Below are 16,805 nucleotides of genomic sequence, written 5' to 3'. Positions count from 1 at the left end.
CTTTGGGATGGAGGGAGCGTGGAGGGTGGAGGGACAGAGGGACCACTGGCGGTTCTGAAGGCATGTGGCCAGGTCCTGGGAGTGTGGTTGTGGGAAAGGATGGCTTGGTTCTCAGGATGGGTGGAGACCCCCCTGAGAGGGCCCAAATCTCCTAGATCCCAGCTCATATCTACTCCGGGGGGAAGACTCCCAGCCTCTTCACAGAGGCGATACAGGCTGTGTTTTCTCTTGGTGAGCAGAGACTCTGGGACCCCCCTGAAGGGTTGGGGGTAAAGCCACATACTGGCCACCCTGCCGGCCCCTAATCCAGGCTGATGGCAGCCCCGCTATGGAGACAGTAAATTAAATAGTATGTATGAGTTTCTTGTGGGCAGCTAGGGATGTACGCTGGGTCCATTTATCCCCGCGCTGCGACGGTGACCCTAGCAAAACCCCCAGCAAAACTAATCCCCCCATGTCAATCCTACACGGCCTCTTCTACATACGCCTGCAGTTTAGATTAATAAACTGTCCGCTTTAAAATGTGTGCGAGCATCACAATTCTAAATACCACATGGCACGTTCAGCCTGCTCTTGTTGGTTCTTGCCAAGGCCTGTTCGGCTGCAAAGTGGGGGCCTGGAGGCCTGAGAGCAATCCATACTTTCTCCCCCCACCTTCTCCAGCCTGTGCAGCTCCGAGCCAGCAGCATACAATTCCCTAGGAGGCCTCCCCAGCCTAGAAAACCATGCCAAATCGCCAGTGACAGCCCAAAGAAAGCAATTTGGGAAAGATGGAGCAGCCATTTATCCTTCATCTCCGACTGAGCCGTAGGATGTGACCCGCATGCCGTGGCCATGCTGCACATCCTCAGGCAAGGGCCTCGGGAAGGGAGGTGGCAGCTGCTGGCTGGCAGGGCTCCCCGACGCGGCCTCATCCCAAGAGCTGCAGCAGGGAGGCTGGGAAGGGCCTGGGGTGGGACTCCCCGCTTTGGGAGCCCCTTCTTCACCCACCCCGGCCCAGGGGGAGGCCTAGTAGGGGACCTGGCCCCCAGCTCAGAAAAGAGGTGGGCTTCCGGCAGTGCCCTTCCCCTGCTCTGTAGGAGGAGGATGCTGCGGAGGGGAAACAATGTTGCCTTGCCCCCCAGGTCAGCAAGCTCAGGCTGTGTCTCCCCCCACCCCCTTCCTCTCTGGGTTAGAAGCCCTGAGAGGCCTCAGCATTACACCTGGGGCAAGTGGAATAAAAAAAGGTCACTGGCGCTTTTTAAACATGGACCAAAAAGCAGTAAAATGTGCTTTGAGAAAAAAAAAAATCCCAGCATTAAATCATGACTTTTTGCCTGGCTCTTCGCCTCATTAAAAGTGGCCTTTTGGAAGGTAAAATTATCATTGTAAGCGATAAGATCTTTAAGAAAATAATTCACGGCTTCTTCACCCTTTAATATGATAGCCGCCACCGGCTAATTTTTTTCTTAATGGCAACGAGGCCATCAATCTTGTCGAAGGCCCCCTCGCCCTCTCCTCCTCCCTCCCTCCCTCCTTGTCCCTGTCTTCTCAGCCTCTTGCTTGGACCTTCTGCCGCGCGCCTCTTCTGTCCATGGCCTGCTTCCCTAAAGCCTCGGTCAAGGCAGAGGACAGACCCTGAAATGTCAGCTTTGGGGGTGGAGCACATGTCTGGAAGGGGCTGAGCAATGGCCCTTGCCTTGGAGTGTGGGCAGCTGCAGGAATCTTCCCCTCCTGGCAGTGGACTCTGACCTGGGAGTGTGTGCATTGTGAGCATGGGGACTAGGTGTCTGTCCTTAGCACACCAGCCTTGCTGGGGTCCCCATCTCAGTCCCGCCAGCCACGCTCAGATATCGGGTGTCAGTGGTTGTAATGGCCTAACTGGAAGCTTGTCCATGACCAACCTGCTACTGTAGCCACGACTACTGAAGGCTTCGAGCGGGGCCAGGCTCAGAGAGTGTGGCTCCTCACCCCCATGACCCACAGCTGCCGGTCGCCACCTGCCTCTTCTTGCAGGGCTGGGAGGGCTTTGCTTCCCGGGCCAGGGCCTTCCCCGAGCCTAGGCTGGACTAGTTTGCTGTGTGTTGGGTGGTTCCCCCGAATGAAGGTGCGAAGTCCATTCCTACCCTTTATAAGGCCTGCAGGGGTGTGGGGGACCACCCCTGGAGGTAATATTGATCCTTTCCCCAAAACTGCCCTCTCAGAGGTCACCAGGGCCTTTAAGCAATCTAAACACAACAATCTCCTTCTCCAGCTTCTCTGACTGCTGACCACACCAGAGGTTTGGGAGCTTTTCCCCCTTAGGATTCTGGGATACCCTGTTCTTCTGTGCCCCTTCTAACTCATGACTGTTCCTCTTCTGTTCCTTTCCTGTCTCCCGTACCTTATCTTTTTAAAAAATGTTTTTTAAAAATTGATTTTAGAGAGAGGATGGGAGAGAGAGAGAGAAAGAGAAACATTGATGTGAGAGAGAACTATCAATTGGTTGCCTCCAACACAGGATAAAACCCCCAACCTGGGCATGTGCCCCCACTAGGAATCGAACCTGCCAGCTTTTGGTGTCCAGGACGACAGTCCAACCGACTAAGCCACACTGGCCAGGGCTGCTGGACCTTATCTTGACCCCCAATGCAGAAGCCCCCACATTCTCTTCTTGGCTTTTGCTCTAATCTCTCCATACACCCTCCCTCATTGCTTTCACCCATTCCCAAAGCTTTGACACTCACTCCTCACTCCCTATACAAAGGACCAGGGATTCCTGCCTTTCCTGTCATATGAGAACTTAAGAGAAAGGATGCCGAGGTGTGAGGAAGGGGGCACTCACTGAGTGAGGGTTCAGTCTTCCTCCCCAGGTCCCCACTCCCTCAAAAGCACCCCCTTTGAGGAAGCAGTACCATCTGCCTCTGTGGCCACCTATGGGGAGCTCTTGGTACAAGTCAGGTCATTGTGCTGAGGCCTCTTTGGCCCCTCCTTTGAGCTGGCTACTTGTCCTTCACTTCTCCTTTCTCCATCTGATGCTTTCAAACTTCTCTCCCATAGTGTCTGTTCAGAGGGGCAGACTGTCTCCCCAGATGAGTCCAGCATCCTCTCTGGCTTCCTGTTGCCCTCAGGACAAAGTTCTCTCTCTCTCTCTCTCTCTCTCTCTCTCTCTCTCCTGGCTTCTAAGGCCTGTGCCATCTGTCTTGAGCTGCACTTCTATATTTCCCTTTACTTGCTACAGTTCACCTTCCTCCTTTGAGTCTCCCCAGCTTTAGAGTCTGGATCCCCCACACCCACAGGCCATTTTTGGCTGTAACCCCTGTCCTAACTGGAAGAGAGGAAGTCAGATGAGCTCACACTCAGATGACGCACACATACCCTCAAGCGCACAGGGCAGCCCTAGGCCTCGGGCCGACGCTGAAACTCTAGAGACAGTTGGGGTTCCAGGAAGAGCTCCTTTTATCCTCAGTGGAACCAGTTCTGGGTGGGCCTAGGCTAGGATGGGCAGGAGGAAAACACACAGTTGGCCACCTACCTTGGGAGTACCTGGAGCCATGGCATCCTTCAGAAGGGAATTCTTGCTGCCAAGAAAGAAGAGAACAGGGTGACCATTCCACTTGCTGCCCAGGGCATGCGAGAGTAGAATAGCAAGAAGACCCCAAAAAGAGAAGGCATAGCCAGCCCCGCCCAGCCCATTTTGGCCAAGCTCCACTCTGCCTAGTTCAGTGTCCACCAGGGGCTAAGCACCAGAGCTGGCTCCTGGGAAGGGGGTACAGACACTAGACATGGTAGGCTCCCCGGTGGATCTGAGGAAAGAGGCTTCACCTAACTCCTGGTATCGGCCCTGAAGATTCCGCCTGTCCTGGATACCCCCTTTCCTCCACCCCCTGTCCCCAGACTGCTCTTAGCTCCTCAGGGACTGGGGTGATGGAGCTGACATGGCTCTTGTCAATTCTCCCTCCAACACGCTGCAAACTGCGTTAGGCCAGGAATGATCTCCCCCTGATTCAATTTGTCAGCCCCAGGCCCTCCGGCATCGGGCGCGGCAGGCGGGCAGGAGCTGGGCCCTGAAATATGGTGGGTGGCTTGGAGCAGGCGGGGGCGGGGGCAGGAGGTGATGGATGGGCTGTGGGGGAGGCGAGGACTGTGTTTAATAACAAAATTGGTATGCAAGGCCACATCCCGCGCTAAGCATGAGTGATCCAGAGCCACAAAGTATTACAAATCCCCGCTAAACAGATGCTGACAATGGAACAAGACGTATCAAATCAGATCCACTTCAGAAACATTAATATCCCTGTTCCTGTCCCTCCCTCCCTGCTGCCCCCGCTATGCTCACCACATCTGTGCTCACACATTCATGCACGTGCACTCACTCACCCCCCCCCCCCCAACCCGACACACACAAATACATGCACACAGAGGTGCTGGCTGATACACGCACGGAGGCAGACACAGCCTGTTCACACAGGGTCCCCGCACAGACACGTGTACAAGCTGTCCAGGTAAAACATGCCCACAGACACACAAAGACACACACCCAACGCAGAGCACGTGGGGGCAGATACAGACTCACCGGGTGTGTACACAGGGAGCAGCCTCAGGGTGAGACATGGACATACCCGACACACAGGCAAAGGGATAGGCAGATGCAGAAAAAAGTAGTGGTTCTCCACCAGGGCCATTTACCCCCAGGGGACATCTGGCAAGGTCTGGAGACATTTTTTATTGTTATCACCTGGGTGGGGAGTTTGCTATTGGCATTTAGTGGGTAGACAACATTAACCATCCTATAGTGTATGCGGTAGCCTCTCGCAATAAAGAATTATTCAGCTCAAAATGCCAATAGTGTCGAGATTGAGAAACCCTGGTATAAAGGCAGATATACTCATATCCATTGTCTCTCTATCATGCTCTCAACAGTCATGTAGGTACGTGTGGTCACACCCGGTGATCAGACAAGCAAACAGATGCACAGGCACAGAGTCCTATTCCCAGAGACATGTCCATAAAGACACATTCACCACAGTCACCCTGCCTGGATGGAGAGCTGCTCCCAATCCACATCCACATAAATGCATGCTTAGATACAGAACCGACCCCCCCCCCCACACACACACACTCAGGCACCCATAATGGCAGACACATGGACACACGCCCACGCAGATATGTATGTGACAGTGCAGGGGCCCCCAGGCTCGGCAGAGGGCGAGCCTAAGGTCTGAGTGTAAAACAGGGCTGTCTGCCTGTCTCATCACACAGGGGCAGCATCACAGACCGGGGAGGACAGGCAGACAGACCAGGTTCCATTCAATTACACTTTGCTCATAAATGGTCCTTGCATTCCTGCTCCATGCCTGGCCCTGATCTCGGTACTGGGGATCCAGAGAAGAAACTGGGCTGCCTTTGAGGAGCAAGTAGCTCGTGAGCTCCTGACTGTCATCATTCCCTCAGTCAACAAGAACTGACATCTCCATTGCGCTGGGCACTGTGCTTGGCCCTGCAGATACAGATGTGAGGCAGCCGCTCTATAACGTTGTTCTCACCGGACCCCTGAACTGAGGTCGGAGTATTACTACCTGAGCAGGATCAGGTTGGAACAGAAAAGGAAAAATGGACAATTACGGTGCCCCCACCACATGCGGCAGCCTGCGCTGGGTATGTCATATGTGTTATCTTACCCTTCACAGAAATTTTACAAAGTTGACGAACAGGGACACCTCTCTGCTCACACAACCCGGATCTGCGTTCCTGTCTGACGGAGCCCCAAGTGCTGCTTTTCCACCGCCCTCCCAGCCTCCCTAACCATACCCAGGGGTTAGGATGAGATCTTTTTCTCTCGGCTTCGGAGAGGGTCCTGCTGACTCTGGGCTTTGCTTTACGCTGTTGATGAACAGAAATGGGGACATTGAAGGTCCGGATGTCCAGGCTCCCTGGACCCTTTCCTGGCGATTCTCTTCCCTTTCCCTCGTTTAGACTGGTACTACCCCAGACTTCTTCCCTCTCTCCGAGCCTGCACCCGCCCTACCTTTCCTCTAACTACCTGATCACCTCCAGATGTGCTCGGTCCCCTGGAGACAGGAGTCTGGCAAAGGGCCCGCCTTGGCGAGGAAAGGTCTGAGCCCCAGAGCTGCAGGCAGCCCGCCTCCCGCCCAGCCCATCCACTCAGCTCTGCCTTCCGTCCCTCCCTGTTTCCACAGACCGCCCCCAACGATTTCCTCCCTTCCTCAGTCACTCGCTGCCTAGTGATCCATGGGTTTTAAATTATAACTGGGACCCAGGAAACGCGTTCCTAAGTACAATATTCATGGGCTGGGCTGACACTTTTAATTAAGGTGATTTACACTGAATTATCCTTGGAAATAAAGAAATGGTGCACTGCCCGGGAATAAACCATCATCACCAGCCGCCTTTGTAAGTTACACTTCGTTTTAATCTATTTGGGGAATTGTTTATCTAGTTCATTACCCAACCAAACACCGAGGCCGGCCTTAAATAAGGCTTAAGTGGGGGTGGGGGCACTGCCAGCTCCACACCCCGCCTCTCCTCCACGCTCCCCAGCCTCCCCCTGGGCCCTTCCAGCCCCTTTAAAGCACTGACCAGACAGCCAGCTTCTCAGTCTAGAGGCCAGAACTCGGAGTGGCTCAGGAAGCCTCCCAGAAGAGGTGTCTGAGCTCAGGCCCAGCCAAGCCTAGCCTCCCTTTCAGGTTCCTGTAATCTCTCCACATCCAAGGCCTTTTCCTCTGGGTGGGAACTCCTGCCTGAGGGCCACAGAGGAGTCTGGGCAACCCTTCCTCCCACTGGCCCTTCCATCTCCAGCTCCCATCTGTGTTCCTGCCTGTCTGCCAGTACACATCCAGTCTCCACCACCACAGCTTGGCTTAGCCTGCCAGAGCCCTGTGCACCATCTCCTTCCCTCAGACATTGCTTCTCTGCCATCAGTACCCTTCCTGCCACCCAAGTCAAAAAGCTCTTCCTAGTAAGTACCCACTGAGTCATCAGCTATGTTCTCTTGCTTCTTCCTCCACCACTCTCTCATCATTCCCTCTTCCCACTGACCTAGTGCTAGGCCAGCCTCATCATCTGTCCCCTGGACAGGCCCAATCTCCTCACTTGCCTCCCTGCTTCTCCTCCAACTCACGCCCACACTGGCCTCCAGAGTGATTCTGCTACAGCTCAGCACCCTCATCAGCTTCTCCCGGCTCACCAGTGTTCTACTTCCCCATTACCTCTAGGACAACCCTCCAGCATCAAAGGCCCTCCTCTATGGGTCCTCCGTTGAAGGTTGCCTTCCTTGTTCCAACTAGCCGATCCTGGGGCCTAATGGAACCCTGCGCAGGACTGGGAGGGGAACGAGCGAGGATGGGGTGAGGGCGGGTGTGTGGACATCGCCTCTGAGCTGGAGTGTAAAAGGACTTTGAAGAGTGTAAGTCTTTGCCGTCGGAGGTCTGACTTTTCTTCCTGTAGGTGTCCACCTGCCCGTGTGCCTGTGGGAAGTGTTTCTCTCGGGTGTGTGAGCTCATCATGGGTGTTGGAATGTGTGTGTGTGTGTGTGTGTGTGTGCGCGCGCCTGTGCATCATGTATATGTTTGAGTCTGTGAAAAGCGGCCAGCTCTAGTTTGGGAGCTGGAAGGTCCCGCTTCTCTGTGGGCGCTGGGGGAGATCTGAAGTAGCAGCTGCTGGGGTGGGGGACACAGGGAAGGAGAGGGCACAACACCAGGCCCCCCCTGAAGGGCTCCTTGGGGAACAACCATGTGGATGGAGGGACAGTCCCTCCTGGGTGAGGCAGAAGTGGGCTGAGGGAGGAAAGGGCAGGGTAAGAGGGGAAAGGGAACGGTTGGAGAGAAGAGGAAAGAAGGAAGGGGAGCAGAGAGGGGAAGGAATCATGCAGCAGAGGGGCAAGTGCTGGGGAGGAAGCCTCCAGCCTTGTGCCATGGATGGGGGAATGCCCTCATTTGGGCTCTACCCGCCTGCAGGACTCAGTCTCCCCATCTGTGAAATGGCTGGTAAAAGGCCACTCTCAGCTCAGGGAGCTGAGGGCCGCTAGAGGAGCGGGAACCAGGTGCCACCTCTTTTTCCAGCCTCTGCTCTCCTCCTGCCTCGCAGAGAGCAGGCAGGGGCGGGGCAAGGGCAGCCAAGGCTGGGCCCTCCCCGCTAGCCCGCAGGGAGCTGACACGCTCCTAGGGAATTTATCACGCACCCAATTACAATGTTAATTGGCAAGTTCCTGAAATCAATTAATTCGCAAATTTTTTCCAATTAAAAATCCAGATAAATCACGAGGGCGGCGGCGGCGGGCCGGTCCAGCCTGCAGCCCGGTGGGCGCAGCGGCCGCAGGGAGGGGAGAGGGGCGGCGAGGGGAGGGGGCTGCGGGCGCGGCTGCCCTTGAACGCCTTTGCCGGCCGGTCCGACTGTCAGCGCGCCGGGCTCGGCGGGGCCGAGACAGATAAAACCATCGACCCGTCGCCGCCAGCGCTTCGGCTTTATCGATCAGACGGGAATTTCACTTGCTGTGCAGATCCCGCTGTCCGGCTGTCAGACATGGGGGGGGGGGGCGTGCCAGAGGTTAGGGGGTGCTGGGCTGGGCCTGGACGTGAGGGGCACAGAAGTGGGGGAGGCAGCACAGAGACGTGAGGGGTGGCGCGGATGTGGGAGTTCGGCTGGGAAATGGACGTGGAGTAAGGGTGTGAAAGTAGGGGATGCTTTGAGGGGATGTGGGGGAGGAGGGGCAGGGGCAGGGTCATGGCGGGGGTGGAGTAAGAAAGGCTGTGGGAGAAGTCACGTCCTGGGCAGTGCAGGGGTGGGGCCATGGGGCAAGGCTGCAGTGTGGCCCCCACTGAGGAGGCAGAAAGCAAGCGTGGACCCCCATTCTCCAGGCCCTCCTAGGGCGGCACTGCTTTTACAAGGCTCTGCAGGTCCCGCCATCTCTGCCTCTAGTCTCTGTTCCGGGTGAGGGGAAGTCTCCCATTGGGAGCCCATTACCCAGAAACCCTCCTGCACAGGCAAGGGGTGGAACTCAGCTGCAAATGGATGTCTGCCCCTTCCAGGCGGGTCCCAGGTGTGTGTGTGTGTGTGTGTGTGTGTGTGTGTGTGTGTGGTGAAGAGCATGGACACGCATTAGATTGCTTGTTTGAGTGTAAATCTTATCTTTACCATTTTATTAGCTGTGCAACCTTAGAGAAGTCCCTTAACCCCTCTGTACCTCAGTTTCCTCATCTGTAAAATGGAGATAATGATTATTACTTACCCCAGAGAGTTGTTGTGAAGATTAAATAAATGAATGCAATGCATTACCACTATATGCTGTGGCACATGGTGAGTGTTCAACAGGGTAATAATTGTTCTTATTAGTATAGTCTTTTGTGGTAGTTTTAAGTATCCCTACAAATTCTTTGATACCCTTCCCTTCAAGAGGTAGAGCTTATAGTTTTATCCTCCTCTCTGGAGTGTGGGCTGGGCTTGGTGACTTGCGTCTAATGAATAGACTACATTGGAAGAGACAGAGGCCAGATCATACAAGGCATGGTGCTTCCTTCTCCGTCTCCCTCCTGGATCGCTTCCTCTGTGGGAAGTCAGCTGCCACGTCACAGGGAAACTCGAGCGGCCCCATGGAGAGCCCCGCTGTGGAGGACCCCAGGCCTCCTGCCAACAGCCCGTGAGCGAGCCATCTTGGGAACCGCCCTGCAGTCCCCGCAAACCTTCAGAGGCCCGCAGCCTCAGGAGAGACTCAGCCAGAAGCCGCAACTCCCTGCCGCTCCCTAGCTTAAGCCGTTCCTGAACTGGCCCGTAGGAACTGAGATAATAAATGTTGTTTCAAACTGTTCAATTTGGGGATAACAGCAATAGATAAATCATTAATCTTCCTTCAGAATTCAGCTGGGCCTCACCTCCCTCGGGAGGCGGGCCTTCTCTGCTCTGTGCCTGGGTTGGTGGCTCCCTGAGGCTCCCACAGCTCCAGTCCTTCCCATGAACCAGTCTCCCTCCCTCAGGGTTTCCATTGCCTGCTTCTACTGACTCCCATACACTGAGCTCCAGCATTTCTGACTCACCCTGGGGTCCCCCGCACCCTGCGCAGGGGTGAGGGGAGAGGGCAGCAGGAAGGAGGATGTTCTGGTTTGATGACTGGAGCTGAACTGGTGGGGCAGGCTGTTCTCTGTGGCAGATTGTATGGTTCAAAGATGGCTGCAGCCATATCTCCCATCGCCCATGCTTTTCCATGAGCTTGCCTTGCTCCCATCACGTGGCGCTGAATGTCCCTGCCCTTTGAATCTGGGTGGGCTAATACTGCCTTGGCCAGTAGAGTACAGCAGAGGTGACATTAAGTGATTTCTGAGGCTGGGTTATGGAAGGTGACCCAGCTTCCATATCGCTGGGGAGAGCATTTGTTTTAGAGCTCTAAGCACCATATGAGAAGGTCAGCAATCGCAAAGCTGCCCTGCCACGAGAAAGCCCGGCCACATGGAGAAGCCGTGTGTAGGAGCTTCGGTCACAGCCCCCCAGCTGGAGTCCCAGGGGACAGCCAACATCACCACCACACATGGGAGTGACAGAGCCTCCAGGGGATCCCAGCTCCCAGCTATTGAGTCTTCCCACACCTTAGACGTCATCCCCACCGTGCTGTGTCAATTCCTGACGCCACAGATCCATGAACATAATGAAATGCTTGCTTTAAACCGCTGAGATTTGGGGTAATTTGTTACACCTCTCCTCTGCTCTGTTGATAACCTGGCTCCTCCACAAGGCTGTCCAGGAGGCTCCGCCCAGTTCTTGAGGCAGGGACAGGGGAGGTGGGGTAAAGCAGTGGGGGACACGCTTGAACACACTCTCAAGATTGTCACCTTCCAGACCCGGAGATTCCTAGGGGAGGTAGTGCTTACTCCCCTGGAGGACAGCGCCAGCCCGCACTTCCGGTGGGGCTCCCAGGCCTGCTGCTGTTGCCCTGCCCCAGGCCCAGCGTGCAGTGCAGGGACTGTGGCAGTGGCTAATCCCTTTCTAGCGCTTGCGCCCTTTAGAGCAGTGGTTCTCAACCTTCTGGCTCTTTAAATACAGTTCCTCATCTTGTGACCCAACCATAAAATTATTTTCGTTGCTACTTCATAACTGTAATGTTGCTACTGTTATGAATTGTAATGTAAATATCTGATATGCAGGATGGTCTTAGGCGACCCCTGTGAAAGGATCGTTGGACCGCCAAAGGGGTCGCGACCCACAGGTTGAGAACCGCTGCTTTCGAGGCCTGGAGCGGGGTCACTCTCCTCCAGCAGAGAGAGGCAGCACTATCCAGCGGGAGGGCGGACGGCAGCAGGGCCTTGCCTTCTGACCAGAGGCTGGGGTGCGGGCCAGGCGGCGTTCCTGGGACCTGGTAGCTGGAACCCTGAGTGGGATCCTTGTGGCAGGCTGGCCCTCCTGTTACGTGGCTTACCTGGTGGGCAGTTGGGCCAGCTGTTCCAGCTCTTGCTCCATGTGCTCCTGCAACTCGCTGGGCCTCAGCAGGACCTGGCAGATGGGGCAAATAGGGGCCTGGCTGTCAAACAATGCTGCTGCCTTTTTCTTACCTGGTGAGGGAAGAAGAACAGACAGAAATATGAGCGGGGCTGGTCTGTGGAGGGAAACCCAGGGTCCTAATCCTCGAACCCAAACCTGCCGATGCCTCCTAGGGCTTCTTGGCTTAGAGAAAGGTGAGCCCGAGGGTCTCAGAGCTCATGAGCATCACCTCTCTTTGCAGCTCCAGAGGCTGTGGCTGTGAGCGGCACCTCCGCAGCCAGCTGCCCCTCTCAGAAACCTATTGGGACACAAATGATGCTCTAGGCCAGTGATTTTCAGCCGGTGTGAGCAAGAGTTTTTAAAACATGCAATACCCGATTATTTAGTCATGGCACTGACTTATCTTCTCTTAGATTGTCAAATAAAAAAATGACAACACAACATAAACTGATGAACAAAAATAGAACCAGAGACATAGAAGCATCGAACAGACTGTCCAACCTATGAGGGAAGGCGGGGAGTGAGGGGCTAAGAGATCAACCAAAGGACTTGTATGCATGCATATGAGCATAACCAATGGACAGACAGCAGCCGGTGAAGGCATGTGCTGGGGGGTGGGATAGGCCAGGGAGAGGTCAATGGGGGAAGAAAGGAGACTCATGTAATACTTTAAACAATAAAGAATTTAAAAGGATAATAATAATAATAATAATAATAATAAAAATGACAACGGTCAACACAATAGCTTTCTGGTGTGAATGAATCAAAATTATACCTATATTTTTTGTCAGACAGTCAAAAAATATAACATTTTTTTGGTGTGCCACAGAATTTTAGTAATTAGTTTATGTGTGCCATGAGATGAAAAAGGTTGAAAATTGCTGCTCTAGGCAATCAAACCTTGATCACTTCATTTCACACAGGTTAGTGAAGGTCTCGGTTTAATCAGACCATCGCCCAGAATACCAGGTCCCTCTCTCTCTCTCCTGTCCCCTCACTGCTTCCACACTCCCGAAATCTGGAGAAGGAGGACAAGAGGGAGAAAGGGGATCCATCCCTGCAGTCATTCAACAAACACTGTCCGCTGTTTACCCTCAGCAGTGGGACACGGACTAGAGTCAGATCTAGTCCCTGCCCTCGAGGCCCTCACAGTCGAGTGGAAAAGCCTGGAAAGGACCCAGGTACATGCCATCTTCCAGGGTGGTTTCTCTCCCAGTTCCTCACTTTTCCCAGGGTTCCTTCTCCCCACAGCCCCTTCTTCCCTCGTTCTGCATGCTGGACGACCTTGTTCCTTCTTCTGGCCCTCATCCCCACCTGTGCCCTCCAGAATCTGTATCCCTACCCCAGGTCCCTCCATGTTTTGCAGACCCCTATATCCAAAGGCCTTTTGGACACCAATGCCTGCATATTCCCAGAGAATCTGAAACTCAACAATCCAAAAAGGAGTTTTTCCTCCTTTCCCCCCCTTTCAGACCTGCTCCCCTTCAGCAGTGCCCATCTCAGTTAATGACATTTGCATTCACCTAGTCGCCCAAGCCAGTAACATTTGCCTCAACCCCCACATTTATTTAACCACCAAGTCCTGTCTGTTTTCACCTTTGATATTCCTGGAATCTATATTCTCCTGGTTCGGGTTGTACCACCTCTCACTTGGATAACCTCACTGGCCTCTGTGAGTCTCAGATTCTGGGCTCTCCCCCCAAAATATCCTTTGAATTGTGTGGTCCCAATACACAAGTGTACATGCATATACCAGTAGTGCTGGCTATACTGGCTTGGGGGCTGGCCGGGAGCCTAAACTCTGTCCCCACTCTGTCCCTGACCGTAACCAGAACACACCATGCTGGGAAGGAGCCTGAAGGTTGCCTAGTACCCCCTTGGGACGCCTAAACCCCCTCCCTTGCCACTTTCCCCACCCAGGGCTCCGCTGGCCTCTGCTAGTAGGTATAGGGTTGAGGAGCCCCATTCATCCAGAAACATCCCTGCCTATCCATGTGAACTTTAACTGTAGAAAGGACTGCTTTAGCCTAAGCCTGGACTTTTCTCTCCGACTCTTCTGCCCACTGGGGCCCAGAGAAGGTCAAAATCAGTTTGCGAAAGAATAAGCTGTGCCAGTGATGATCAAGATGGTTGCCTGCGAGGGTTGCCAGTTTAAAAATATAAGATGCCTAGTTAAATTTGAATTTCAGATAAAGGATGAATACTTTTTAGTGTAAGTATGTCCCAAATGCTGCATGGGACTAAAAGTGATTCATTGTTTTTCTAAAATTCAATGTGCCTGGATGCCCTGTATTTTTATGTGCTAAATCTAGCAATGCTATGCCTGCGGGACCTCCCAGTTCTGGCTGAGCACAAGAACCCACCTCCCTCTGACACAGCCTGAGAATGACCACAGCCTCCCTCTGACACAGCCTCAGGATGACCACAGCTCTCCTGGATGCCTGACTGAGTCGTCTGAGCGCTCAAAGGAAGGAATAATTCATTCTGGGTATGTGTCTTGAGGAGTTAAACAAACAAACAAACAAACAAACAAACAAACAAAAAAACCGGTTTACCAAAAAAATGAAATTTAAGTTGTGACTTAGAAGTGTTCCAGGCAGAGAATGGGAGCAAATGAATGAATGAATGAATGAGTTTTGAGTTCCTTGTGGCAGGGACCATTTCTTATCCATCTTTATATCTATAGACAATTGAAAACAGACCTGACATAGACTAGATGCTCAAAGATGAAGCAAGGGAGAGGAGAAGAGGAAGGGAGGGAGGTGAAGAAGGAAGAGCAGGTTGTGCTGGAAGCCAGACGACTTTCGCAGAGTTGGGGTGTCAGCTGTGGAGGCTTTGTTTGTGTCAGGATGGGGAAGGTAAGGTTCTATCTAGTCTGTGTGGCTAGGCCTCTGAGGAGGGCAAGGGGCCCTGCTGATTCTGTGTCCTGGCTGTGCCTCAGATGCTCAGGGGACAGCTGGCAGGCAGCTCTGAGTAAGAGGAGTTGATGTAGCGTTGGTCTGGGAGTGAGGAGATGAGGATTTGAGTCTTAGCTCTGCCTCTCACTTCACTCAGCCAGAGAATCTCAGGGTGAGTGAGACCCTAGATCAGCCGTGGGCAAACTACGGCCGTGGGCTGGATCCAGCCCGTTTGAAATGAATAAAACTATTGAAAAAAAAGACCGTACCCTTTTATGTAATGATGTTTACTTTGAATTTATATTAGTTCACACAAACACTCCATCCATGCTTTTGCTCCGGCCCTCCGGTCCAGTTTAAGAACCCATTGTGGCCCTCGAGTCAAAAAGTTTGCCCACCCCTGGCCTAGATAGTCTCCAGGCCATTATTTATATTTTACAGATGGGGAAACTGAGGCTCAGCACTGGAAGGGACCCTGTGCTTAGTTCTTGACCTCATTGCCTCATTTATTTGTAAGTTCAGCAAATATTTCTTAAACAATTATTCTACTTCAGGTATTATTCCAGGAGAAACTGGAATTCAGAGATAAATAAAACACACACTTGGCCTCAAGGAGATCACAAACCAGTAGGGAAGCCAAGAGGGAAAGTTAGTGATTGCAGCCAGTGCAGCCCTGGTCAGGGCTGAGGGGGGCATGACTGGGCACTCTGGGTGGGGCAGGAAGGGGCAAGAGGACGGCTGCTAGGGGCTAGGGGAACGATGAATAAGAGAGTTGACAAGGCTGTTGAAACAGATCACTGAGGCAAGGCTTAGGGTTTAAGGGGGGAAGATAGAGAGGAGACTGGAGAAAGGGGGATCCAAGGCGTGGGGTCTGCCTGAGGTGGAAATATGAGGCTTTAAGCCCCTTTTAGCTTGGAATGCCAACTCTTAGGGCTCCTAGAGCCCAGATTCCTCCCTCAAGCCTGGCCCCAGCCTTCAGCATCCCCATATACCCGTTCTCAGTTCATCTGTCTGGCTGCCACAGAGATCTACTTTTCTGAAACAGAAGCAGGGTCTCAGTTTCCCTGTTGGGACAATGGGCCCTCTTCCTGACTCCCAGCATCAGGAATACATTGACAGAGATCTGCGGAGGAACCCCGCAGCCTATGCTCTCCATCCCAACGCCATTTTCTCAGGGGTTGGAGTGGCAGGTGTCAGCGTGGCCATGGGCCTCCTGCTCCCCTCCCCCGCTGTGTTCCCTATAATTTTATATTGAGACCTGTGGTCATGACGTGGGTTTTACTGCACTAACGACATGGCCTGCCCAGGTTTAATGACAAAATCCATACTCTGGCCCTGGGCCTGCTCCTCGTTTGCATAATTCCCAGAATACAGCTCCCTGAAGCTTTTGACCTGGGCCATTACAGTGGCCATAAAATGGGCCATAAAACCGCTGGGGATGGCCCAGAGGAGGGGGCCGTGGTCTTGCGGGGGTGGGAACGAAGTCCTCAGCCCCCTACTTTTCCTCGGCCCGGGAGGAGGCATCCTCTGGCTCTCCCCTTCCACAGTTCCCAGGCTGGACAGGCCTCCAGAAATCCTTAGCCCAGCTGTCCATCAGATGCAGAAATTACAGGTAGGCAGACCGAGCCCACCAGCGGCAGGCTGCCAAAAAGCATCTTCTCCTTGAGCATCCCTTCCTCCTGCCCTCACCTCCCACCCCATAGCTGGCCAAGCCCTGTGCCACAGGTGGGTCTAGGTCATTTCGGCCCATGTTCTATCTTGTCCCTCTGCAGGAGGCCTAGTTCCCCAGGGAGGTCAGGAGCCAGTCTGAGCAGCACGGTGGGGAGACACGGGAAACATGAGGGGATGGGGACAGGGACGGGGACGGGCTGTCAGTGCTAAAGATGATGAATGGAGGAGGTGAGGCAGGAGGCCCAGTGTTATCGGCAGTAGATGGCGGGTGCGGGCGCTCGCTGCTCCTGCTAATCCCCGGGCGCTGCCTCAGCCCTTGCACTGATAACGAGGAAATGGGACTGACAACAATTTTTAGCTGAGAGATTCTTCACCAAAATGCCAGGCGGCCGGAGGTCTGACAGCGCCTGATTGAGTGTGTGAGTGTGTGGGGGGAACGCCCGCAGCCCCCTCCCCTCCCATGCAAAGATGGATCGCTCATTCCGCCTCCCGTCCACATTCATTACCGCGCCTCCCTCCCGCCACCCCCGTTCCCACGGCACCTGCCACCTCCACTTCTCTGCCTGCCGCAGGTATCCCTGGGAGCACGAGGAGAGCAGGGAGCAGAGGGGACCCTGACCCTCAGCTCAAAAGACCTCGAGGTGACTGCAGAGTCAGGCCCTGCCTGGAGGCTCCCTGGCTGTGTGACCTCTAGAGGGTCTCTTTCCCTTTCTGAGCTGCCGGAATACCTTCCCCACCAGAACACAAGAGGCTTCAACAGGAAGTGACTGGCTGTGGCTGTGAGGGGGATACAGG

At 53.9% G+C, this 16,805-nt stretch overlaps 1 protein-coding gene across 1 annotated transcript in view; it reads right to left on the bottom strand.

Moving 5' to 3' along the window:
* RNF220 (ring finger protein 220) overlaps positions 1 to 16,805 on the bottom strand; it is a 232,980-nt gene that overhangs the window by 27,361 nt on the left and 188,814 nt on the right. Inside the window, exons 3-4 of the mRNA XM_081085825.1 lie at positions 11,381 to 11,513; positions 3,494 to 3,539 (exon numbers count right to left, since the gene is read on the bottom strand). Coding sequence (XP_080941951.1) covers positions 3,494 to 3,539; positions 11,381 to 11,513 — 179 coding nt within the window. The remainder of the gene's footprint in view (positions 1 to 3,493; positions 3,540 to 11,380; positions 11,514 to 16,805) is intronic.

The sequence above is a fragment of the Myotis nattereri genome (genome assembly GCF_964212035.1).
Source record: "Myotis nattereri genome assembly, chromosome: 3".
Classification (NCBI taxonomy): domain Eukaryota; kingdom Metazoa; phylum Chordata; class Mammalia; order Chiroptera; family Vespertilionidae; genus Myotis; species Myotis nattereri.
This window is presented reverse-complemented; position numbering and strand designations above follow the sequence as displayed.